At 43.4% G+C, this 25,631-nt stretch overlaps 3 protein-coding genes across 3 annotated transcripts; 1 reads left to right on the forward strand and 2 right to left on the reverse strand.

The window, feature by feature from the left end:
- Positions 1–7,524: 7,524 nt before the first annotated feature.
- Positions 7,525–13,602, reverse strand: foxa3 (forkhead box A3). Its single transcript, XM_077566069.1, has 2 exons — positions 13,284–13,602; positions 7,525–11,014 (listed from the first exon to the last, which is right to left on the reverse strand). The coding sequence occupies exons 1-2, from the start codon at positions 13,353–13,355 to the stop codon at positions 9,773–9,775; spliced, it is 1,314 nt and encodes a 437-aa protein (XP_077422195.1). The 5' UTR covers positions 13,356–13,602; the 3' UTR covers positions 7,525–9,772.
- Positions 13,603–15,972: 2,370 nt separating this feature from the next.
- On the reverse strand, positions 15,973–19,022 carry irf2bp1 (interferon regulatory factor 2 binding protein 1). The gene is made up of 2 exons (XM_077566286.1): positions 17,633–19,022; positions 15,973–17,462 (listed from the first exon to the last, which is right to left on the reverse strand). Exons 1-2 carry the CDS (start codon positions 18,625–18,627, stop codon positions 17,174–17,176), a joined length of 1,284 nt encoding a protein of 427 aa, XP_077422412.1. The 5' UTR covers positions 18,628–19,022; the 3' UTR covers positions 15,973–17,173.
- Positions 19,023–19,098: 76 nt separating this feature from the next.
- On the forward strand, positions 19,099–20,985 carry polr1g (RNA polymerase I subunit G). The gene is made up of 3 exons (XM_077566287.1): positions 19,099–19,458; positions 19,545–19,686; positions 20,116–20,985. Exons 1-3 carry the CDS (start codon positions 19,374–19,376, stop codon positions 20,708–20,710), a joined length of 822 nt encoding a protein of 273 aa, XP_077422413.1. The 5' UTR covers positions 19,099–19,373; the 3' UTR covers positions 20,711–20,985.
- Positions 20,986–25,631: the final 4,646 nt, after the last annotated feature.

Here is a 25,631-nt window from a genome sequence, read left to right on the forward strand (position 1 = left end):
TCCCATACTTATGTTTTATGTGTGTACCCAGCTTTTACACACACACACACACACACACACACACACACACACACACTGTACAAGCGAGTGATTTCCAGATGGAAACCGGTAATGGGTGGGGTCCCCTCACCGTGCACACCTGTGATGAGCGATAAGATAACTTCAGGGCTTGATGCGTTTGCGAGTGTGTGTGTACTCCTCCTCGCACGGCATAAAATACACCCTCTGGCCACTTTATTAGGTACACTTAAAGAAACCCGGATCTCCAGTAACCCGACTATTCGAAACTTGTGCAAGAACAATAGCAAACATGGAGTGTGTCTATGGCATTGCCATGTAAAAGTGTGCATGATTTTATTTCTATTTTTTTTTTACTGAAACTCATGAGTTGGTGTACCTAATAAAGTGGCCAGCGACAGAGTTGGTTGAGTCAATGAGATGTTGCGCCGGTGTCGTATTAAACAATCAGAGTTTGTCTGTGCTGCTCTCAAACAACACAAATTATCTGATTTGCAGCAAATATTTGCAGCTAACTAATCTGTGTTGTCGGCATATTTGCAAAGCCACACTTGTGATACTTCATTACACACATACACGTACGTACGTGTGTACACATACACACCATATCAACATTTTATTATGTATCGCGGCTCTATTGATTTAAATACGTGAAATTTTCCCCCCTTTTTGTATAAAACAACATAGACACAAAATAACAGCAGTATCAAAGGCGAGTTGTGTCTGTGTGTAAGGTAATGCCGGGACGGGGGCTTGAAGTTCAACACCTAACACTCATGTCTTCTTTCCTGTTGTATTGAAAGCAGTCAGACGACTTGTTTATAATCTGATGATGGCCTTTTTGTGACATACACTAAACTCAGCCCAATCACTAGTTGGGCCTGGAGGTGTAGTAACAGTGGAGTGCTGTAAATTTTAACACAGGGCACTCTCTTGTCTTGTGTGAAAGCCACCAAAGCTCAGTCCAAGGACTAGTCGGGTCTGGAAGTATACTCTTGGCTTCCATTGAAAACAGTTGTCAATGTCACAGCTATTTTATGATCTCATAATGTCATTGCGGGTGAAAACATAAAAGTGTATTTGTGTGGAAGATAGTAAACCTCAGACGAAGGACTGGTCGGGTATGGAGAAGTTCTTTTGGGTTGTGCTGAAAGCAGTCATCACTATCAGACAACTCTTTAATAATCTAAATATCTGATTGTGGGTGAAATGCATTCCGGAATCTCGTTTGAAAGCCACTAAAGCAAAAATCCAGGGACTTGTCGGGTCTGAAGGTGTGTTCTCAAGTTGTTTTGAAGTCAGTCATCACTGTCAGACAACTCATGTATTATCTAAATATCTGATTGTGGGTGAAATGCATTTCGGAATCTCGTTTGAAAGCCAATAAAGCGAAATCCAGGGACTTGTCGGGTCTGAAGATGTGCTCTCAGGTTGTGTTGAAGTCAGCCATCACTGTCAGACAACTCATTTACAATCTAATCGTCTGACTGGGTGAAATGTACACATGGATATCTGAGTCAAAGACACCAATGCTCAATCCAAGGAATAGTCGGGTTTGAAGGAAGTCTCTCAAGTTGTGTTGAAAGCAGTCATCGCAGTCAGACAGCTACTTTATCTTCTGATTGCGGGGGCGAAACATACACATGGATCTTTGTGTGAAAGACACAAAAGTGCACTCCAAGGACTAGTTGGGTCTGAAAGTGGGCTCTTTGGTCGTGTTGAAAGCAGTTGACAACTGTTTTACAACCTAATTATATGAATTGTAGGACATTTTGGCTGTTTATTGTTCCGATCAACCCAAACCGTAATAGAATGGTGCCAAACGAGTTATTGTGTTAGTTGGCATGTAGCTTGTGGTAGTTGCAAACTATTCATGAGAGTCGATTACCTTGACAAAAAAGTGTTATTGTCGTTTTTTATCGTTGCTTGAGCTGCTCTCGCACCTCAACCTCATCAAATCCTCCCCCCCCCTCCCTCCTTGGGTCCTGAGGATATTTGCCTTAACATCTCCTGTCTGACGCATGAGCAAACATCCCCAAGACAGCGGCAGAACATGGCCCAGCTCAGCGCAGCAGGTTAGCGCCAGTGCGCTAGGAACCAGATTTTACCAAAGGTTTGCATGCACATGAACATTTTTGAAATGCCAGAAACAAGAAGTATCGTGTAATATTGTCTATTCGGCAATGCGATTGTGAATGATGGAAGGGCTTTCTTGGAGACAATCACAAGAAGGAGTCATGCTGTTTTATTTACTCTGCTATGTTGCAGACCTGCATGGCAAACACAATACATAATTTTACACAAGTGACTATGTAGACCACTACACAATTTAATACTTCTCTACTATTCTTAGATCTAGTACTGAAGCTGAATTGATCGTCTCTCGGGTGTTTAGAAATATCCAACGTTTTATTCTGAAATGTTTGCGAGCAATTCGGTGTGCAGGTGTGCCGTCATAACAGAGCAGAATGCCGATAAGGACAAAAGCGTTTAATGATTCTGAGAAGGCGAGAAAGTGGGTCAGCGGCAAACGGGAAGTTGCGACAAAGAGCGGCGCGACGCGGCGACTCGCGTATGCCAAAAGGCGCAAAAGATGAAGGAAATGGTGCGTTTTCAACCATAAAGTTGTGACGAGGATTGTGTAGAAAGGTTCGAGCAGCAACCTTTTGGTCACCTTTCCCCTGCCTTTTGTCGATCCATCTATACTGTACACTCACACACACACATACACACAAACACACACACACACACGCCTTTAGTGTTTAACGCAATCACTCTGGTCTCTCGGGAACGTTCTTTTTTTTATCAGGCCTCTCTTTGCCCGACAGGACAAAGTCCAAACGTTTATCTGAACGTCTGACTGACACACTAACTCGCCGTGTGTGTGCGTGTCTATGCGCTTTTTTTTTTTTTTTTTTAATTTAGGGTTGAAATGTTGTTCAAATGGACTTTCATTTGCGATGTCACTTTTTTCTCTTTCTGGTTAGTGTGTATGTGTGCGCGTTGGTTGGCGCTACACAACGTGCGTGTTCACCAATCAGACCAAAGTTGGATTGTGACATATATTTCTCATTATTCACCATTGAAAGCCGACTTAGTCACTAAATAATGATTAACTCTGTCCGCTCTTGTATTTTCATCAAAGTGAGCCGGGTTACAGGATTCCATGCTAAAAAGATTGTAAAATGACTGATGCGGAGACCAAAGAAGAAGCGAGTGCGTTTTTATATAGAGCTATTGTAGCTGGTTAGGTAATTGGTTGGTTGGTTGGCTGGTTGGTTGTTTGGAGTGCTTTATGGCACGAAGCCTCGAAAAAAAAAATACATATACTGAGCACTGACTGAAGCAGGTTTTCGTCCGTTGATCTGGGTCGGTAAAGACGGACCTTCTTTTTGTATTTGTACTGTTTTTTTTACAAGGCTTTGCGTCCTTAAGCACTCGCAGAAAAAAATGTGGACATCCGTCAACCATGGGGAGGGACGGAAGTATAGACCAAGGAAGAAGACATTACTTTTTGATACAGTTAGTTAGTTAGTTAGTTAGTTGGTTGGTTGGTTAGCTATTTGGTTGGTTGGTTGGTTGGTGGAGCAATGAAGAAGACATTATTCACTGGGTGGTTGCTTGGTTTGTCAGTTGACTGTTAGTTTGGCTTGTTTATTGTTTATTTAGTTAGTGGGTACTAGGACTACACACACACGCACACACACACACACACTCGAACAAAAAATAGTAAAAGGGTAGCACATGGATCAAGGAGGAAACCACATTTTGGTGCGCCAACCGTCCACTTTAGTCTGGTTGGTTGAGTGAGTGATCGATTGATTGGTTGGAAGTAGAGCTGGTTGGTTGTTTATTAGTCAGTCGGTGGGTCGGTTTGTTGGTTTTTAGCGGTCGGCGGGTTAGGTTGGGTGTCGGCGCATTGACTAATGAAGCACGCCTCCCATTTTAAAGTGTTCTGTTTCGATGTGTCGGTTGGTTGGTTATTTGGATGGTTTGTCGGTTAGTGCAGAATTACGTTAGTTGGTGAGTTACTCAGGACTACTTTTCTTCTTGACTACTTTGTGTGGGCACGTACTTGACTTCAAGTCAACATCCTTGTTCAAATACAACATGTTATACCTACGGTATATGTACGACATGTACAGTATGTATGCCGTTATGGTGTGTGCGCGCACGTGTGTATTCGTGTGCGTGTGTCTCTTCATGTCGTCCATGAAGACAGGGAGTGTATGTCCCGAAGGCAGAACTGTAAGTGCTGCTTCCCTCCTCCTCAACCCTCCGGCCTTCCCACCTCCTCCCTCCATCTTTCACTCTTACCCCCCCCCCCCCCTCCTCACCCTTCCCTCCCCACAGGCAATAAGCAGAGTAAACACAGCATCCACCTAACAGGATCCAGGATGCATCGCTTCATTTGCATCCTAGCGCCTGAAAACACACACACGCACACGCACACACCTTTCTCTTTTTCTTCCTTCTCATTTTTTAATTTTAGGACTTTCTTTCCAAACGTCTTGACTTTTTTTGTTTCTTTAGTTCCCTCCATTTTTTTGTTATTGTTGTTTTTTTCGTCTTCCTATTTCTCAGTTTTAGTTGTGTATTTGCGTGCATGAGTGCAAGTTGTCTGTTGCGCCTCGGGGGTCAAATATTCAACAAGATGACAAGACGGTCGCTGGTGCACTTTCCCTCCTCTTCCTCCTCTTCTTACGCCTCCTGTTCTTCTTCTTGTCGGTACATATGCAAAACTTCATCTTTTGCCTCAGGCCAATCTTCTCCTTCCACTTTTCCCTTTAAAAAAAAAAAAAAACGTTCATCCCAAGATTTGAACAAGCTTTTTTTTATTTCTATAACAAGCTTGTGAGTTCAAGTGAAAGTCCTGCTTTGAGATACGGCTTAATTTTGTTTCCATGACATGTAAATTATTTCTCCCTGATGAAATGCCCCCCCCCCCCCAACAAAAAAAACTACCAAAAAACTTTATTATTTTGTACTTTATAAAAACACACAGTAATGACATAGCAAAATAGATAAATATACATTTATCTATTTTATATATATATAAATATAAACTTTTTGTTTTTTTGCTTCAATTTAATTGGTCAACTGAGGGCAATATAATATTGATACAATATTTGTCACTCCTCAAAAAGCTACAGTAATATTAGTCGTTCTTCCCAGAGAATATGCGCCTCTGACTATTACCTGTCCATTGCTTAACGGGTTACAACACAGTGACACCAATGCTATTTGTTAGCCCTTCTGTGGCGTTTTACATTGTTTGTTAGCATTAAGCTAAACTGAATTCCCTGGCTTTACTTACTATGTCTATTATATCTAGCTACTTACTGTACTTACCGAACTACCTATTTACTTGTTGCCTACCTAACAACCCACCTACCTGCCTGCCAAGAGTGGATATCAAAAGTGTACACACCCCTGTTCAAATGCCCAAATTTTGTGGGGAAAAAAAGGGACCCAACATTAATGTGACGTATAATCTCTACAATGCAGTTTTTTAAAATGTTCAAAGAAAATGCAATCTTTTGCCGTAGAATATTTGCGTCATCTTTACATATTTTTCAAAATTTGTGCACGAAACATTTTGCACACAATTTGCTATTTTGCACACAAAATATTATACAGTATATTGTCACAAAAATGTTGAGAGAGAAATGCTGAATGTTAAACAGTAAAACAGCATATTTGCACACAAAAAAAGCTACACATATATAATTAAGATACATTTGTTCACAAAGAGAAATATTTGTATGGGAAAAAATATATAATTGTCCGCAAAAAGTAAATTCCTCATCATTGATATCGCAACGCCATCCCATACCCGATCAATGCCCGTTGAGGAGAGGAAAATCAGCAGCGTTCCTCCTCCCACCGTCTTTGTTGACTCGTCGGCGGGGTCGTGCCGGGGTCAGGATCCGCGCGCCGACAGCCCTCGCCCAGATCGCACTTTGAGGCTCTCAGTGTGAGGCGGCCATGTTTAGTCTGCTGCACGCCGCGTCCATTTGGCCCCGAGCTGTCTCAACAAGAAAACGGGGCATCCGACCACCTCGGTGGCGCTTCTGGGCCCACCATCACTCGCAGTCAACTTCGGCACTTCAAACAGTTGTACAAAATCTAATCATGCTGTTTTATGACGCAAAATTGCACATCTGGCCACACGAGGGCAAATTGAGCATGAAATTGCGATACTTTGATTGATTTCCACACTTTCGATTAGTGGTGCAATGGATCACCATTGATCCGTGGTCGGCTCGGATCAGGCCCCACGGTTCGGATTACGCCCGATCCGGCGATTGGTTGTAAAATAAAAACATTCACAGTCCATTGTGACATGTCAAGCAAGCTGAAACATACTCAATGAAGTATACACGCTAAGTCTGACTTCACAATAAAGTTGACCAAATACAGTAATACACTGACGGCAAAGCAAGTAGCCTTAATACACTTTTATTTTGAAGTTCGCTAGCTTGACTTTCCTTTTAGATGTTACTTTATCGTAGTTGATTGACATTGTAGTTGCGACCAACGTCAACGCAACGCTCTCCCGAACACATATTCAATCGCAAATTTAGCACGCTAAAAAAAAACGCTTATTAATTACCCTGTCATTGTATGACTTGGCAAAAGTCTCCGACGTAAGTGGCTAGCGGCTACCTGTTAGCATGACCAACGACTGTCTGAGTGTCTGGCTGCCAGCTGATGAGTAAGTTTGACAGCTTACTTTGAATTATTTTTCAATATTCTGGAACAAAGCTACTTTGTAATTTAATCCTTAAATTGCACGTTGAGATCTTCTCATTATTATCATCATCATTTACATTATAAAACACTTTTTCCCTTTAAAAAAGAAAAACATTCAACTCAAATGTCAAACTTAGCTATTTAGATTATAAGAACACAACTTTAAGCCATTAATAGCATGTTATTTTTACACATCAACCATGTAAAAATAAGAATGTTTTTGTCTCATATTGCACTTAAAAGTTGTGTTCCTAAATACCTTTATTAGACATTTTGAATTGATTTTTTTGTTATTTGATGTAACAAGCGCTTTACAAAATAAATGAAGACAAAGCACTATTTATCTTTTATTTGTGTGTGGCTGATCTGAAAAACGATTTGACCCGTGACTCAAATCCGTGATCCAATCTGAACCGTGACTTTTGTGACCACTAGTTTTGATGCATGCTGTTGTCGTGTTTATGATTGAAATTGTCAGGTGCGATGGGACGTCCAGCAAGTTCCCAGACACGCTAAACGAGACTTGCACCTGATCCTCAATGCAACCTTTTTTTTTTTTTTTAACAATTTGTACATATGTACGCTGCCTGCAAAAATAGAGCCATCTAGATCAGGCAAAAACTTATTTTGCTTTCAGAGACTAAACTGTCATTCAGCTGCGATATTATGCCACTAAAAAAACGGAATTTTATCGCAAAATTCTTCACTGCCTGATCAAAATGTCATGAAAACGAAACAAAGCAGTTGCCCATTTGAACCTTTTTTTTTATTAAGAAACATGATTGATGGCCATCACATTGAGAAGAACAAACAATATAAGGAAACACACAGTTAAAAAAAAAAAAAAAAAAAAAAGAAGTAGCTTGTGAAAACAATAAGCGACCACGTAGCTTAAATATGACATTTTCTCTTCCATCATGTGACCTGAACGTTTATCATCCTTCACTTTATTGATAAGCGATCAGTGGAAAGAGGGGTAAAAAGGCACTTTTGGACCGCAATGTGATACCTTTGGTTAAACTCGGAGAGACCACCTCCCTCAGTATTGTAACACACGCACACACTCACGCACGCACATACACACACTATCAGCCCACCTGGCTAGTAGGAGCTCCATAGTGCAAAGTACTGTATGTAAATCTCCCATAGTGCATCTCTCCACCCCTCTCGTTTTAGTAACTGGCTTCAGGCACACACATACACACACAGGACCGCTCAATAAATGGTCTGGTCCGAGCCAACCCACTCAACAGGTAACAAGGGGGGAAAGAAATGCGAAAATTTGCTGTTTTAAAGTCTACCACAGTTTACTTTGCCTCCTTCCCCCAAACATCCCCATTTTACAGAATAACATTGTTCTTTCGAAACATTCCTCATTCTAGAATATTTCTACCCCAGAATGGTCCCGTTTAAGAATTTTGCCATACCAGAATATTCCTGTCCCATAATTATGCCAGAATAGTTATCTATTCAGGAACAGTACTATTGCAGAACATTTTCATACCAGAACATGCCCATGTTCCAAAGATATTTCTATTCTCAAACATTCATTATTCCACTATATTCCTATTCTGGAATAGTACTATCCTAGAATTTACTCATACTAGAATTCCCCAATGTTCCAGAACATTTCTTTACCCAAATATTACTTAATATTTCAGAACATTCCTATTGTAATTTTTTTCCACACCAGAACATTCCTGTCCCATTACATTTCTTTATTCCAGAACATTCCCAAATTCCAGTACATCTATTCCCAAAGAATCCTCATCCCAGGACACTACAATTCCAGAACATTCCTATTCCACTGTAGATCTTTCCCATACCAGAATATTCCTGTCCCATAACATTACCAATTTCTTAACATTTTCTATTCCTGAACATCCGCATATTCCAGAACATTCCAATTACATAACTTTTCCATGCCAGAATATCCCTGCCCCATAACATTTCTTATTCCAGAATATTCATTTATTCCAGAACATATTCCAGAACATTCCTATTCCGAAACCGTCCCTTACCAGAACATCCATGTCCCATAACATTCCACATTCTAGAATATTCAACCCTTCCTGGAACCCCTTATTCCAGATTAATTCCAAAGGGGGCACACGGTGCCGGATGAAATGAAAGTTTTTTTTTGTAACATGAAGCGTGAAAGTAACACCTGAAGCACACGTTTGTAACCGTTTGGACAAAGCAGAATATAAGATATATTAAAATTTATTCCCTTTATAAATAAATGCAAATACCCCTTTTACACACTCACGCACACACACATTGCCGCTATTTACACTTTGTACAAAGTCCATCTTCATCGTCGTCATCATCTTCATCATTGTGTGTAACCAGAGAGTCTCCATAGAGGGCAAAGAAAAACATGTGGTCCTTCAAAACGTGGCTAGGGAAAGCCGTCGGAGCATTTATTCCTGATCTTTGACAGCCAGCGTAGGGTCCATGAACTAGTATGCTCTTTGGCCGCACTAGTAGCACAGCCTTGGCATAAGATATGGAATAAATACTCAAATGGCCATTTGAGCGTTTATTCCATACCCTTGATAAGGAGTCTACTAGTGTATGCCACTTGGCTATGAATTGGGCCTAGTAGTGTTACAAGTGCAGCACAGTGGTTCACTAGTAAGGTAAGCCTGTACTAGTAGGCCAAATAGGATTCTAGTAGTGGGGAAAAACATTACTTCATTTGTAACACAGTCGTCGATCTTCTAGTACACTAAATTGTCTTGTTGGGCCATTCAGTATTTCTGTTCGGCTAAGTAGTTTAAGAGTAAGATTTATGGGTACCAGTAGGACAGCAGTCATGGAAAAAAAACGGTACTACTGTCGTAAGCACTACTAGGGGCAGAATGCCAAAGATCGTACGAGTACACAGACATTAAAATGGATCTCAAGGATATGGGATACAAGGTCAGACGGCTTTCCATACGAGTTGGCCATTTTAGAATCTGTTCAGAAAGCATCCATCTTGCATTGTGTTAGATTAGGACGCGTTGAGCACGGAGCGGCTGTAGAGAGTCTGGTAATAGGCACCAGAGTCCATGGCTGCCGGTCCGGGGCTGTCGTAGATCTGCTTGGCGGCCACGGGTGAGCCGCTAGAGGCGTAGCTGTTGTACGCCATCACCTGGTCCTGGTAGGACTTGAGGTCCATCTTCTGCTCGTTGGACATGAGGTTGGTGATGGAGAAGGGGTGGTTGAAGTTGTAGTGGGGGTCCAGGGACTTGAGGGCGTCGTTCTGCAGGTCCATGTGCTGCCCCATGGTGCCGGGTAGGAGGTGGGTGGACTGGGAGTGGAAAATGGCGGCGGAGGAGGTGGGCGGCATGGCGGTGGGGGCAGGTGGCGGTGGTGGGCAGTCAAGTGGCACTAGCAAGGCGTTGCCCGCGGTCCCGCGGGGCAGCGACTGGTCGTCGGATGAGCCCGGGTGGGAGTTGTCCGAGTGGGCCGAGTCTGCTTCGTCTGAGCCGCCGCCTGCCGGGCTGCGGTCGCCCAACGCGTCGCCCCCCTTGCCGCCCTCCTTTCCTGCCTTCTTGGACAGCTTGTCGTCGATTTTGAAGCGTTTCTGGCGTCGTAGGTAGCAACCATTCTCAAACATGTTGCCCGACTGCGGGTGCAGAGTCCAGTAGGAGCCTTTGCCCGGTTTGTCGGGCGAGCGGGCCACCTTGACGAAGCAGTCGTTGAAAGACAGCGAGTGGCGGATGGAGTTCTGCCAACGCTGCTGGTTCTCCCGGTAGTACGGGAACAAGTCCATGATCCACTGGTAGATCTCGTTAAGGGTTAGCATCTTGCTGCCGCTCTGCTGGATGGCCATTGTGATGAGCGAAATGTACGAGTAGGGTGGCTTGGCGTGGGTCAGCGAGCGGCGGTACGGCTTGGGTGGGATCTCCTTGGGCCCGGCGCGGCTCAGAGAGGCGCCCGACGGGTAGCTCAGCTGGCTCATGGACTGGCCCATGTTCCCGTAGTGAGACAGGGAACCCGGCGCGGTGCTGGGGCCCAGCTGGGTAAGCGAGCCCGAGCCCAGGGAGGGCACTACCGGGGACAGCGGCATGTGGGCCGGGCCCGAGCCCATGGAGCCTAGCGGGGACGTGCTGAGGCCTGAGCCGGGGTACGACATGTTCAGGCAGCCGCCAGCGCCGCCACCCGCCGGGTTGAGGTTGATGTAACTGTTGATGGGCCCCATGGAGCTTACGGAAGCCAGGGCCGAGTTCATGCCGGACGAGGAATACATCTGGAACACAAACACAACACCATTAACCATACAGACATCTACGCTTTTCCTCATTAGGGATGCAAGTGAACTAGCGCCGATCACGGCTGGCTTCTTGTACTTCGAGGACTGGTCGCCAGTCAATCGCAGGGCATGTGTAGACAAACAATCACTCACACTCACACTCACACCTACGGACAATTAAGAGTCTTGAATGAACGGGTTTTTGAAATGTACTGTCGGAGCTTCACCCGCTGGGTCACCAGTTCTTTTCAGGGCACAGAAAGACAATCTGCCGGTCATCAATCCACAGCTGGGCACAGAAATCTTTTTGTCGTGAGCCAAAATATGAGTTGCAATTGAGCTTCAGATCTGCCGCCGCTTGAGTGAAGTGACAAACAAATGGAGCACTGTGTGATGCCCCGCATGTGGGCAAGGAGAGACACAGGTGCCCGTCTACTTTCAGACATTTATTGAAGAGAACAGTCAAACACACTCATTGAAATTGAAAGCACTCGAGCGACTCCGACTTCCGACATCTCCTAGTGTCCACTAGCCACGCCCCCTTTTAAAGACGTATAGTACACTCATAATATACACGTAAAATACACTTTATGAACCAGTTTATCGTTATACATTTGCTTTTGTTATAATTTATGTTTATATATTTACATTTAATATTATGCTGCTATATTTCCTTATTAAGACTGTTCATGGGGGGGGGGGGGTTACCCCGTTGAACCCCCTTCCCTCCCCACCGCCTTGCACACCACTGCATTAAACGTTCTACGTGCCAACAAAAACCCATTTGATAAAGAAAACTAGTTGTGTGATCACTGCAGTATCGCGTGTTGGATATGTGCCTTTAAGGGGTGTGGTCTCGCAAGTGTCACCCCAAGATGGAGATGCCAGTGTTCTTTTTTGTATTTAGCTCCTTTTTTTCCTAAATCCAATTCAGCCAATTAAGATTAAATATTGTATCAATTAAACGTGTGTAGTTTTTTTTTTTTTTTTTCAAATTGAGAAGGAGTCTTTTCGTGAGTGGCTTCTCCTTCTTCTCCTTGTCAATGCACAATGAAGCTCTCAGTGCGCACTGAATTCACACTCACGCGTGAACGTCAAAGTGCGTAAAAAGCGCGTCACGCAGACCCCCCCCCCCCTCCCCCTTTCCCTCACCGTGCACGGAAAAAACGCAAGCAGCTCCAAAAAGTTTTCGAAATTTTCTTTTTTTTTTGAAAGAGGAAGAAGAAAAGAAATGTAACGATAATATATCGCTTAAAGTTGGAAGTGAGGAAATTTGAGCCTTCACGCGCACTTCGGGTTAACTATTAGCAAGGTGGTAATTTCATCAGCTGCTGATGACATTAACTTTTAATTTAATTATCACCTCAACATTAACGTTTGAATTGCTTTAGTTTGAATGCATCCGAAATCCAGTTTGTCTCTGTAAATGGAACAGCGGTTACGTCACCAAATGTGAACGATTACTTCATTTTTATATGACTTAAAACAATTGTAATATTTTGTTTGTTTCATGAAATATTTTGTGATTCTTTTATTTTATTTTATTATATAAAACGGAGAACCATTTGTTCTTTTTGACGTATGAAATATATTTATGTTTTTTGAGGGCCTGTAAAGTGAATGCATTTGTTTCGAAGTTTTGTCAAGTCAAATTTATTATTAAATCTTATTTACATAAAAAAAAGAGTTATGTAATAGTGTGATGTTTGGCCAGTAAAATATGTATTACGTATTTTATGTTTTACAGTATAAACAAAATACACATTTAATTATTTGTGCCATTCCTGTAAAGTGTTTATGTATTTTTTTTCTTTTCTGTATTGACACGTATTCTTTTTGTTGTTTTCTGCCTTTATACATTTATATTTAATTGTTCAATATGTTGTTTTGGTATATAAAATATGTATTGCTGAGTGTTTTTTTTAATGCTCTCTTTTTAGCCTGTAATGCATTTATATTAAATAATTGTTTATGATCTCTTTGGCTCTTATCTTGCTTTAGTATTTTTACTACAACCAACATTAAGTATTGTTTCTTTTAAAATACTCTGTATTTATTATGTAAATTTAATGAGAATGAAGTAAATAAGTGAATTGAAGTCATTTTTTCCCAAGTTAAAAAAGTACAGCTGGAATCTGTTTTACTGCATGGACAATAATATTAACACATTTTTATGTAACCTGCGTGTTTTTTTGTTTTTTTGTAGCAGTATTGTGTTAACAACAACGACAACAAAAAAAGGAAACAATTTCAGTGTTTCTGTTACCTCGCTGGCCTCGCTGTAAAAAGTATTCCACTCAGGTAGGTCGTGCGCTTCCATCTTCACAGAGCTCAACATCCCCACAAAGAAACACTTTGAGTGGAACTGGACGAGCTTCTCGCACCTTCACACTTTTTTCCCCCCCTTACAATCCTTGGTGACACGTAAAAAAAAAAAAAAAAAAAAGCTCCGTTGTCGTGAAAAGTTGTGTCAAGTCAGTGAAAGTTCATTGGTCCATTGTTTGCCAGCTGCTTGCAGACGTGGAGGCCCGTTGATGGGAAGTGCGGGCCAGGAAGGACGGAGCGTGTCAGGCAGACGTGAGGCGAGCGCAGGACGGCGTGAGGACTGCCGCCACTGCCACCCCTTTATAAGGTACAGCCGGGACCCCGCCCACGCCCAAAACGCCCCCTCCTTCCCCCCCTCCCGTCCTGCACATTTCAATATGGAGCCGTCAGGAAGGAGGCTCCAGCAAAAAAGGCCTATGTGGCCCCCTGGCGTGCTGTTTATTGGCCCGGTCGGACCGGCGGCCACCCCGGCTGCGTCAAGACCCCCAAATGCTCCTCCCCCTCCTCCCGACTCCTGCACCCCTCTAAACCACATTAAAAGTTAAGCTAGAACATTTACGCGCTTGACATCTGAAATCAAGATAAAAAGTGAGCATGGGAAGAGGTGGGCCCGGTCCGTCAGTTTGCAGCCTGAGGTTTATGTTGTGGGTGGGGGGTGAAAGTTCGTTAATTCCCGCGGCTGTCACCTACTTGGAACCTTTAACACATTGGCAAAACGATTTTTTATTTTTTATTTACAATGTTACAAATTCGCTTAAAAAGCGCCAGAAAATCAACCAAAGTCACTCATGCACGTGCTTGATATTAATAATATGTAAATGCATTAACAAGGATTATTTTGATTACATTCAACTCTATTGACATGACTCAAGTCATAAGTAGCCTACAACACGCCAAGTAGGCCTATATGCATTGACAAACATAATTTTTTTTAAAAATACAGTATTTTAAATGAAAATAAAATATAATTGAGTGGTTTATTTCAAACTGCACATGAAAAATATAATAATCTCGAAAAATTAACAATTTCAATTTCATTTAAAATCAATAAAATATATATTTAATTAGTTTTTAATGTTTTGGGCCCATAACATATACATTTAATGATTAATGATTGTTTTTTTTATTCTTTCTGCAATATTTAACTTCTTTTTTGCATATTTGTTTTGTTATTTTGCGTTTGTTAATATATAATTTAACAATTTATGTATTTTTGGCATATGAAATTATTTATTGCTTGCTTCTTAGCCTGCAACATCTATATTTAATTACTTTTATATTATTTTTGCCAATAGAAAAAAAAACTATATTCAATTGTTTTATGTTCGCCTTTGGCCTTTGACTTTAATTTATTTTCTTGTGGACCTATTGCATTACAAGTTTAATATAAATTGAAGACTACTGCTTTTTAAGGATAATAAATAAATCGTTGCTTTCTCACAGCATGATTCTGTCTTGTTGGTCAACTAAAATGCCACACAATATAGGCTAATATATAGTGGAACATAAAATAGTATAATTAGTATGTTGTAATTTATGTGCAAGGCCGGAATACACAAGACAGCCAGGCGTGTGCATGTGAATGGCTGCCAGCTCAAATTCTCAAAGCTCATGTAATGACGCGCGCGCGGGAGGTCGGCGGAGGGGATTCGGGTGCGTGTGTGGGGGGTGGGGTCACGCGCTCGCACCTGCATCGGGGAAGGCCTTGGATCAGGAGGGTCGGGGACGCCGACGTGCGTAATTATGTAATTTGCAAAAGCTAATCCTGTTAGTGACGTCATCATATGGATAATCATGATTAGAAATGACAATATATTAGCGTGATTATTAATGTGATAAACGTAAAATTAAGTATATGTAGTGGTTTTTTTTTACATATCAGCGTTTTAAGACTAAACAATATCACCCAGGTGATTATAAAAATAAAACACCTTATTAGTTATTTTCCCTGGGGAAATTTTCTTGAAAAGCATGTTGTAAAAACAAAAACAAAAAATATGTCAACATGTTTTCGTGTAGTCTCCACCTAACTTTTTGTCAAAAGAAAAAAAGTTGAATATATATATATATATATATATATATATATATATATATATATATGTATATATATATATATATATATATGTAGAGGCATGATGCATGACGCAAAGAACTAAATCGATTTTGGCGAGTTTGCACATGTTCAAAGTAAAGTCAGCTGCTTGTAGGTGACGTCACCAACTGCTGTCTTTAATACGCATCTTGCAGCGTGCGTGGCCTCCCTGCACGCCGCCTTTGCATGTGAATGCGCCCTGCGTGGCCATTAGCACGTGCATAATTGTCCCCACAATGGCAGTAATGACTTGACACTAATGGAGGAAGCCACACATTCTCTCTTTTTTTTTTTTATCTCCCCATTCTTTTTTTCTCATTGACAATGAACATCAATTTTCAACAGCACGTCACAAAATGGCAAGAATGCAGCAAGTGCAGTACAAAATATGTTTCGGTACAACCGCGACATCTGGTGGCCACAATTATACGGACAATATTCCCAGTCAAGTCAAGTATCGAAAAACTGCACAAGGTCAGTAGAAGATTAGAGATCAACAACAACGTTTATTATAAAGAAAGAAAAAACAAGACAAGCGTGACTTTTTCAATCTGTTTTATTCCCACCTAGGTGGTTTTGTACAAGCGGCAGTCAAAAGACGAGAGAGCAGATTGGTTGTCGTCATGGCGACGCCGCGAGGAGGCGGGACACTTCTGCACAAGGCACTTACTTGTCTTACACCGTTAGCATTAGCATATAGCCGTAGAGATTGTATACACATACATTGGCTTTGGTTTGGTTCATCTGTGCGAAGAACATTCTGGTTCTGAGAGAGAAAAAAAAGCTCCAAAAAACTACAAAATTACTTTCATTTGCAAAAAAAAAGAAAGAAGAAGACGACAACTATTTTAAGGTCAGGTCTTATGAAATGACGTGTAACCGTTTTCAATGACAGCTTGTAAAATGGAGGACTGCAATTGAAACAACCAGGAACTTTCTACAAGGAAACACACATTTGTCTTGGATATTCACCCACTGGCAGGCAGGTCACATGACATGTAATTTTGTGTGCGCGTGTGTGTGTCAGTCCATTGGATGTTAGTGTGGCACTTGTCATCCCATTTTTAATTTTTATTTTGCAAGTGGGATGTATTTCTTTGCAGGGACATTTTGACCGGTAATGGTGCCAAGGGACTACATTGAAGTGAGTTAAGGGGCTTCATTGAAACAGTGCTTTGCTGCCATCTATAGGCAACTAGAAACCATTTTAGGAGGGCATCAATTAATTGCAGGTTGGACTGGTCATCAGCCAATCGTGGACTGTATTCTTGTCTTTCTATCTTTGTGTGCCACATTTGTTGACATTCAGTTTTTATTAGGGGGACATTTTTCCTAGTGGCAACATTGTGGCTGATCCAATCTGGAACTTGCCAGCACCCTAAACATCCAGTGTTCAACATATAGAAACCGTGTTTTGTGTTTTTTCATGTCTTTCAATCTTTGTGTGGCACCAAACCTGATTTCCCCCAAAAAGCTTGTGTGTGTGTGTAAGTAACTGTTCTTGTCTTGCCCCGTTAGTGTGGCACGACATTTGACATACCGTTTTTCTTAGTGGCGGACATTTTGACTAATCTACACAAGAAAACAATGTGTGGCCATACAAAGACAATGGTAAAATGTGCTCACCCTATGTGTACACTTCATAAACAAGAGGTTATAAAGAGTAGTAAATGTATGTAGTAATGTTTGTGTGTGTCCCGCCTGCCTGCCTTTGTTCCAGGTTGCCATGGAAACCACCATCACGTCTCCCGCTCCTTCTTGACGGTGACATCGCTGCTATGCGCTGCGGCCCCGTTGGCACCGCCGCCACCGGGCCCCCCGGGTCCACCGGGCCCGGCTCCGGGTGGAGCGGACGATGGGGCGCCCGCCACGCCGGTGCCCAGGATGGTGGACACCTCACCCTGCATGAATGCCCAGGGGGGGCTGTTTACCGACGTGTCCAGCGGGCAGCGGTCGCCGCTCGGGCAGTACACATCGCCGTCACCCCGCCGGCTCTGGATATACACTCTGGTGCATGGGAAGCAGAACCTGTACGTATATACAAACACACATTATACTTTGATGTAATATACTTTATAAATTCTCTAATACATATGTATTTTACCAACCTTATGTTTTTATTAATAATTAACATTGCTTAACTTTACCACGTTAGACAGTTACTGTTAATTAAAAAAAAAAAAAAAAAAAGTACCCACCTGTGTCCCGGCACAGACGGACACTGAACAAAGTGTGTGTCCTCCAGCCTCTCGTGGCACAGCGTGCAGGACAAGGTGCTTCCGGTCAGGCTGCTGCTAGCCGAGGTGGAGCCCAGCTCAGAAGCTCCACTGTGAGGCAGCGCGGCCGCTGCGGTGGTGGCGGCCTCGGACGAGCTGCCGGATGACAGCGGCTCCCCACCGGCGCGGGCGGCGAGGGGCCGCGGCTGCCTGGCCGGCGACGACGCGGGCTTGGGGCTTGTCTGACTGACTGAGGCCGATGATGAGGGCAGGCCGGCGTTCTTGCCGGAGCCGGCGTGGCCCTGGGTCTGTGACTTGGGCTGGGACGAGCTCAGCTCCCGCTCGAGCTCCGGCGTGATGAAGGGGCCGATGCCCATGCCGATGCCCAGCTGGCGGCGATTCATCTCGGCGAGCACCGGCGCCGGGAAGATCATCGGGCTGCTCATGGGGGCCGTCCTAGCGGTCAGGCCGGCCGGCATGCCCGCCAGCAACCCGTGGGGGATCCCCGCTATGCTCTGAGTCACTAGATTCGGGGGTATGGCCGCCCCGATCATGGGTCTCCGGCTCCCGCTGGGACTCTGGCGATTCACCTCTTGCGGCAGCTGCCCGTCGCGGTGCAGCCCGTTGGGCGGCACGCGAGCGGCGGCCACGCTGCCGCCATCCCCTCGGCCACCCCGGTCGAAACGCTCACCGTGCGATCGACCACCGTCCGTAGCCGGCTCCCCGCGGCCCGGCACGGCGTGTTTGTGGGGCGAGGGTCCCGGACCCGGTGAGCGAACATTTCCGTCCTGCATGCTGTGGCTGCGCTTCAGCTGCCGCGCGCTAGCGATCAGGAACTCGATCTGGTTGGCGCCCTCGTAGTTGACGCAGCCGCGGCACACCACCTCGCTGAAGTCCCACACCACCGTCCAAGGCATCTTGGGCAGGTCGCACAAGTAACACCACTGGCGCCGTGACGACGAGGAAGGCGACGACATGACGGCCGGACTGCGAGCCAGTGGGCTGCCGAGCTAGCCGGCTAACCCGAGCTAGCACACGTTAGCTGATTTAACCTATTTATCTTAAAAGTGGCGTTAAGAGCGCTGTTTGCTAACTAGCTTAACCTTCAGCTTCCTCCGACCCGTTTTGGAGCAACCGCGAACATACTAACAATAGAAAGCGATACAAAACTTTGTTGATTTTGACAATGTCCCCCACACATATTCCTAATTTGTTTACCCACTTTGGCCTGCTCCTGACTGCTGTCAACCCGCTCTCGCGAACAACGCTGGTGAGTTACTTAACCAGTTTAGGTGCATTATGGGCGATGTAGTTTGTTTTGTCGGACTTGTTCAAGTCATTCCAATGCACCAACGTCTGCTTGTTGGACTACAAACAGAGTTGCCACAAGGAAGCAAGGCAACCAAGTGCTTTCGACTGTTCTCGCGATTTCTTCCTCGCAGTTAACCCTTTTCGTGAAAAAAATGCTGTAACCTTATGTAACCTGACACGATGATTTCTGGGTCATGTAGTTTATTTGTAGGACTCTTTTAAAACAAACCAACACACTGCGTCTGGTTGTTGGACTACAAACAAGGCCGACGCAGGAAGTGCGGTACCCAAAGGTCACAGTTCATTCGTGGCCACACGCACACGTGCATTTTAGCTTTTCACTCACGCGTCCTTGCATTAAAACGATAACAAAGTTTGGACGACTTTTCGGTAATCTTTCAACAATATTAAAATGCCTCGAGATGTTTCATCCTCATCGAGCGAGGACGAAGCGGATAACATCCTCGCGGAAGAGTCGTTAAGGCCAAAGGAAATCGGTAAGTTGGCACTTCATTATGTTTCTTTTTCGAAAGTGAGAAATGCTCGAATATACTTTATTTGGTGTTGAATGGTGTTTTGGCAGAGAAGAGCAGCAAGTATCAGTGTCCCGGTGACTTTGTGTGCTTCAGCCACAAGCCTTGCAGCAGCACACTGACTGAGAGCCTGAAGAGGAGCAAGAGCGAACTGTGGCTAATTAAAGCCCCTGCTAGCTTTGATCCACGATGGTCTGTCCTTTAATATTTTTAGGCTACTTTTCACTCACGTTTGGGTCTAAATAAGCTCAAAGAAAGTAAAACCCGTTTACCCTTTGACACTGGTCCCCCATGATTATCATATATGACGTTTGGTGGGTTTAAGGGGGTGTGAAGGTAAAGAAACGCTCAGAACTTACCTGCTTAGGTGTGCTATGCCATAGCACACTTAAGCGCAAACGAACCACCTTCACATGATACTTGTCAACGGGTTTAGCTAAGATACGAGGCTAAATAACAAGCACAAACATTTGCACACTAACAATGTATGCCATTAATTCATCAAAATCACTGCTTAACACACACAAAATGTGAATAACTGAGGATCGATCCCCCATGCTGACTTTTTTAAAAATGTACTTTGTTAGTATGAAGTGTAACCCCTGTTTTTTGCCTTCACAGTTTGCGTGGCGCAAGCTTGAATCTTTCCGGCTTTCAAACGCTGAAACTTCGTTCTGCCGCGGGCGACGGGCGGAGCCAGCAGGTGTACAACATCTTGGCATCCAATCACGGCATCTCCGACCTCCGCTTGCTCACCACTGATTCGTCGGCCCCAGGGTTGGGGCCCGCCTTCTCTGGTCTACTGAGCGTGGGCGAGAGCTACGGTGGCGACTGCATGCAGCCCTGCGTCGTCCACGCCGCCCCCGCGCCCGCACTTCCGCCCGGTCTCAAACAGAGATTCCAGCCCTTCGGAAGCAAGACGCCCATCACGGCGCAGGTGACGCAGGTCGAGGACAGGAAGAGGAAAAAGAAGAAAAAGAAAGACAAGCATATTAAAGTAAAGGAAGAGGAGGAGGAAGTGACGGTCAAACAGGAAGTTGAGGAAAAAGGCCAGGAACACACTGAGGAGAGGAGCAGGAAGAAGAGGAAAAAAAACAGGGAGAAGGCGGCCATTGTAGAAGTGAAAGAAGAAGTGATGAGTGAAGTGGATGTGGACACTCCGCACAAAGAGACAAAGAAGAAGAAAAAGAAGAAAACCAAAACTGAGGATGACTAAATGTCATCAAATCAGACTGAACTTTGATTTATTTTTTTGATTTTTTTTTTTAAGAGTGAGCCCAAAACAAACATTTTCCATCATCTTGTCCTCACAAACAAGCATTTTTGGAATGTGGGAGAAAAAAAAAACACTTTCAAGCTCGAGGAAAACATCCAAACTCTACACAGGAATTGAACCCAGAACCTCTTGACTTTGAGGCACACGTGGAAACCAGTGGTTCTCTGTGCTGCCCCAAAATTTAATGTTATAATAAAGTGTTTGTCTTATTAGCACATCTGTGTCATGCTTTCTCCTTCCAATGTGTTGGTTCTAGATATTTGTTTATATTGTGAAGCTAATATTGCATTTTTTTTAAAGTAATATTACACTGGCCAACAACAAATTGTTTAATTATTTAGGACAATTTTGCCAAATCTAGTATAACATTGATTTCGCTCAATGAGATAAACTTTTTGAACTCTTGCCATGGTTGTTTTTGCTGTACTATATTTAGGTACTTTTACCAATGTCTTAATGTTTGTAATATTTAGGTAACCGGAAAATAATCTAAAAAAAAAAAATCAGCTGATAGTCACAAAAACGTATGTTATTTTTTGTCTTATTAGACAATTCCATGACCAAAACTTCTTCCCCGAAATTTATGCGGATGTGTTTATGCCCAGTTCTGCTGCAAATATTAGAATAACTGGCCCAATATTTTTGATTTTAGGGACGGTAAGAGTTTACCAAAGAATCTTTTTGCGTAAAATGCTTAACGTCCAAAAGAAGTATGATTATTTATTGTAGTTTTCTGGCGTTTATTAACTTGAATATGTTTCTCTATAGTGAGAGTCTTCAGACATGTGAGGGAGATAAAGTCATAGCCATAGTCATCTATGAAATCCAAACTATTGCCTGTGATACTTCCGTTTTCAGATGTTAATTTTTTGTCATGGTTGATCCCTGTTTTCTGACATTAAGAAATGCACTACGCTCACGTTAGACAGTCATTGAAGCGTCACGTCCTTATTTCAGATCACTAACTCATCAGTGACTTGAGTCCGTTTCCAATCCATGAACCCGTCCTGGCGTGTCCACCAGGTGGCGCTGCAGCGCCACAGCTCACGTTCAGTTGACCTGTAATTCCACGTAACCAATTGTTTTGTTCACGTATTCTTTTGTTATTTCCTAAGTCAATGTGTGTTTCTCCCTCGTGTGTTTTCAAGTGTTAAGCGGAAGAGAGAATATTTGGGCTTGCGCATCCTCCCGCCGCTTCTTGGCCGTCGCCATGTTGGTGCTTCTCTGAATTCTGCACCGGTGTGTGGTCCTGACTCCTAATGAGCTCAAGCATCTGCTCTTGTGGAGACTGAGACCAACAGCAAACGTCACTCATAACATAAGTTGACGCAATACACATTGGCAACAACACAGGTCAGCAACATCTCATTGTTACCTTTTATGTTTCGTGTATTAATATCTCTGCATCGTGGTGAAGATGTATGTTTGGTAACTAAGAAGATGAACAGAAACGTTGTGCCATTTTGTTTCACAGGCTCATATTGGCCATTTCCAAGTTTCCTTCAAACAGACTACACCAGATTTGGGGGAAACATAAGAAATAAAATCACCCCCTGAAACCAGTTTGACTTAGCAATTTTATTTGATTAATTTTCACGTTAAATGTCTATCATGAGTATACCTGCAAAAAAGCTTTTAAAAAAGCCTTGCCAAAAATGTTACACGAAGTCCGCCATTTTTGTTCAAAGGGGCCATTTTCGGGTCATTTAGTAGGCTTGTCTAGTCTGCTGTTGAGGTTTGGAGCGTTTTCAACATTTCCAGGGGTCCTTAAAAGACACACTACAGCATTTGGGATTTAGAAAATTCAGCCCCAGAAGTCAGTTTGAGCTGCAAGTCACGTCTACCTTGAGTGGACCAACAAAAAAAGTTCACATTTTGGTCCAACGAGCCTATTTTAGGCACATTTGGCTAAAAGCGGAAAAGTTTGATAGCTCGCTATAAAACATGAATTCGTTATAATACTGACCGTGAGTGTGACGGGTTGTATCGTGTCCGCCTTTCTGACGTCAGGCTTCCGATTTGTACGTATTTTGTGTGTGCGTGCGCATATATGGAAGGATGAATAATAAATGTAGCTTGGAAGTTTGGCTGCAACGTGTTCAGACTGCTGAGCAGATGCCGAGCGAGGCCTTTGCGGAGCTCGGCTGATGCTTGTGATGGGATGTGAGGGTTGGGGGGGGGTCGTTATAGAGGTAATGAATTGGAGAGCCAACCCCCCCCCCTCCCATTCCTCCCCCTCACTTTCTTTTATTTCCAAACAGCGCTGCACATCGCTCCAGCTAGCCTGCGGCAACGGGAGCGTTGCTATGGCAACGGGGATCTGCCAAGGAAGTGTGATGGTGAGAAAGAGGGGGTTCATGGTGGTGTGGGGGTGGTTGATTCATCAATGCCCCCCCCCCACCCCCAATTTAACAAAAAAAATTGTATGCAGTGGATCAATATGTGCATGAATGAACACAAACTCAAATTCTTTTCACTTTCTTGTACACAACAGACGAAACACTCGGTACTCCTGTGTGTGTTTATGCGTGAGACTGCGGCAGACATCAATAGCCGATCCTTGCTGCAGCAGCGACTTGATGGCCTGCTAATGTTGTGCCTCCCCCTGAACCACTCTCGCTCGCCTCTTTTAGGTTTGCACACCCCCAACCCACTCACTTACTGATTGTAATTAATATGGCCCAGACCACCAGAACACGCTTGTAGACGCACGCACACGCAAAGAGGAAGAGGCGGGCAGGTGTCAATCATGTCTGCGTGAAATGATTTTATTAGAAACAAAGACATTTTTTTTTAAAGCTTACCAACAATATGGAAGTTATAATAAACGAGAAATGGGGCAAAAACCAGGATTAGGACTATAGGACTGGAAAAGGTTCAGGATCTGTGTCACAGTCAGGACCAGGGTGGGGGACCATGACTCGGAATCGGAAATGGACCAGAGTGCGGTTCCGGACAGAAATCAACACAAGGATGAAGAACAGGACTAAGAAATGTCTCAAGGTAAAAACCTGGACTACTAGGAAATGGACCCGTATCAGGATGAGGGTCAGGAGTTGGAAATGAAAATGGACCGGGTTCAGGATAAGGTTCATGACCTGGAAATCAAGCTGACTCAGCAAATTGACCAAATTGAGGACCCGTGAGTCTCAGGACTGGAAAATGGGGCCTGAATTCGGGAGCGGGAAATTCTCTAGAATCAGGAAATCGAAATGGACCAGGGTTCGGAAATGGCCCATGATCAAGTACACGACTTGGGACCACGTTGAGCAACAAGGGCTAGATTGAGGATCGAGAAAATAGATGACGATGATAAAGACCAAGACCAGGATGAGGATCAGGAGTGAGTCAAGTATTGCCTGCATACAGGACTCGGGAGTCCTGAGACTGAAAGTATTAAGGCCTCAACGATCTGTGATTGGCTGCACTCACAAAAAACGTGTTGCCAGGTTGTGTGTGTGTGAAATCAGTCAAGAGTGACATATGTTCTCCAAGCAGTCTTTTTGCAGCTTGCTGCTGTTGCCATGGAAACCACATCATCACCACCACCACGTCCCCCCATTGTGTGGACCTCTCTACTTGTGTGTGTGTGTGTGTCCCCTTCATGTGTCCTTCATAGCAGATGCATCCAAGCAAGACCGAGCATATTTCATTTGTCCTGCTGCCTCCTCACACTCACAGGTGCAATGAACGGTGCGAGTAGAAGGGCATTTAGGAGGAGGGGTTTTCAGGGGGGCTTTGTATGCATGTATTCATGTATTGCGTGCAAGGAAAAACAAAAAAAAACATGTTTTCATCCATTTAGACATTTGTGGTCCTTTGTCATATGATAGATGCATAGAAAGAAAGAAGTGTCCTCTTTTTTGTAAATGGGAATATGGTCACCCTAAAATAGATAGATAAATGCTAATTAGCTTAGCTTGTGTCACAGTTGGATAGATAGCGATCTATCTCCTGAGAGAGATTCGTTTTGGTTGAATTGAACTGTCTTTGATTTGATGTGGTTTACATCATCGCATGAAACAATATTTGATTTTGTTTGGTTTTAATTCAAACACATTTGGTTTAGTCTGGTTTAAATCAAGCCACCTTTTGCTGCATTCGTCGGGACTTTTCCAAGTTCAAACCAGGAAGTGGAACCTTGAATGGTAACACACAATTTACTAGATAGCTTTCTTCATTCATAAATATTCAACATCATTTCACCTAACACAATGTACAATTTATCACTATCCGCCATTTTGGTTTACTTTCGCCTCGAACGCTTTTAGGTCGGAACTGGGGGGAAAACACCATCCTCGAATGCAGCATTAATACACGTATTTCCGAGCTGCTCCTGAAGGCACCAATCAGTGGCGTACAGGTGCTTCGACGACATTCAGTAGCTAGCACAATTGCCTGTCATCTTATGTTTTGTCCTGTCTTTGGTTTACTATGTCTTAAGTTTAGTACTAGCCTTTTTTAGAGTAAATCTGTTTAAGTCTACAGTATTTTATGTTTAGTCCTGTTTTGTCTGGTTTTATCTGTTAGTCCTACTGTCTCGTTTTAGTGTATTTTAGGTTCAGCATGTCTTGCATTAATTGTTTTAGGTTGAGACCCCCCCCGGTTTTGTCCTGTTACTTTATTGCCTCAGGTTTAGTCCTCGTCCTGCTTTAGCTTTAGTGTTTTAGGGTCTTAGTTTAGTCCAGTTTTATATTTTGTACGTTTAGTTTATTTTAGGTTTGGACTCCTAGTCCTGTTTTAGGTTTACTTTGTCTTGCATTAATTCCAGGTCCTGTTTCTAGGTTAAGTCCTTCTGTCTTATGTTTAGTCCATCTCATGTTCAGCCGCAGTCCTGTTTTAAGTTTTGTCCGTCGTACTT

Source organism: Vanacampus margaritifer, chromosome 5 (assembly GCF_051991255.1).
Source record: "Vanacampus margaritifer isolate UIUO_Vmar chromosome 5, RoL_Vmar_1.0, whole genome shotgun sequence".
In the NCBI taxonomy this organism is placed as follows: Eukaryota; Metazoa; Chordata; class Actinopteri; order Syngnathiformes; family Syngnathidae; genus Vanacampus; species Vanacampus margaritifer.

What these genes read in the sequence shown, in the direction of transcription:
- irf2bp1 (XM_077566286.1), bottom strand. Translation starts at nt 18,627, where the DNA reads ATGTCGTCGCCTTCCTCGTCGTCACGGCGCCAGTGGTGTTACTTGTGC. An exon ending in CCGTCTGTGCCGGGACACAG is followed by an intron (nt 17,463 to 17,632) that starts GTGGGTACTTTT and finishes ATATACGTACAG; the next exon opens with GTTCTGCTTCCCATGCACCA.
- foxa3 (XM_077566069.1), bottom strand. Translation starts at nt 13,355, where the DNA reads ATGTTGAGCTCTGTGAAGATGGAAGCGCACGACCTACCTGAGTGGAAT. An exon ending in TTTACAGCGAGGCCAGCGAG is followed by an intron (nt 11,015 to 13,283) that starts GTAACAGAAACA and finishes TTTGTGTTCCAG; the next exon opens with ATGTATTCCTCGTCCGGCAT.
- polr1g (XM_077566287.1), top strand. Translation starts at nt 19,374, where the DNA reads ATGCCTCGAGATGTTTCATCCTCATCGAGCGAGGACGAAGCGGATAAC. An exon ending in GTTAAGGCCAAAGGAAATCG is followed by an intron (nt 19,459 to 19,544) that starts GTAAGTTGGCAC and finishes GTGTTTTGGCAG; the next exon opens with AGAAGAGCAGCAAGTATCAG. An exon ending in GCTAGCTTTGATCCACGATG is followed by an intron (nt 19,687 to 20,115) that starts GTCTGTCCTTTA and finishes TTGCCTTCACAG; the next exon opens with TTTGCGTGGCGCAAGCTTGA.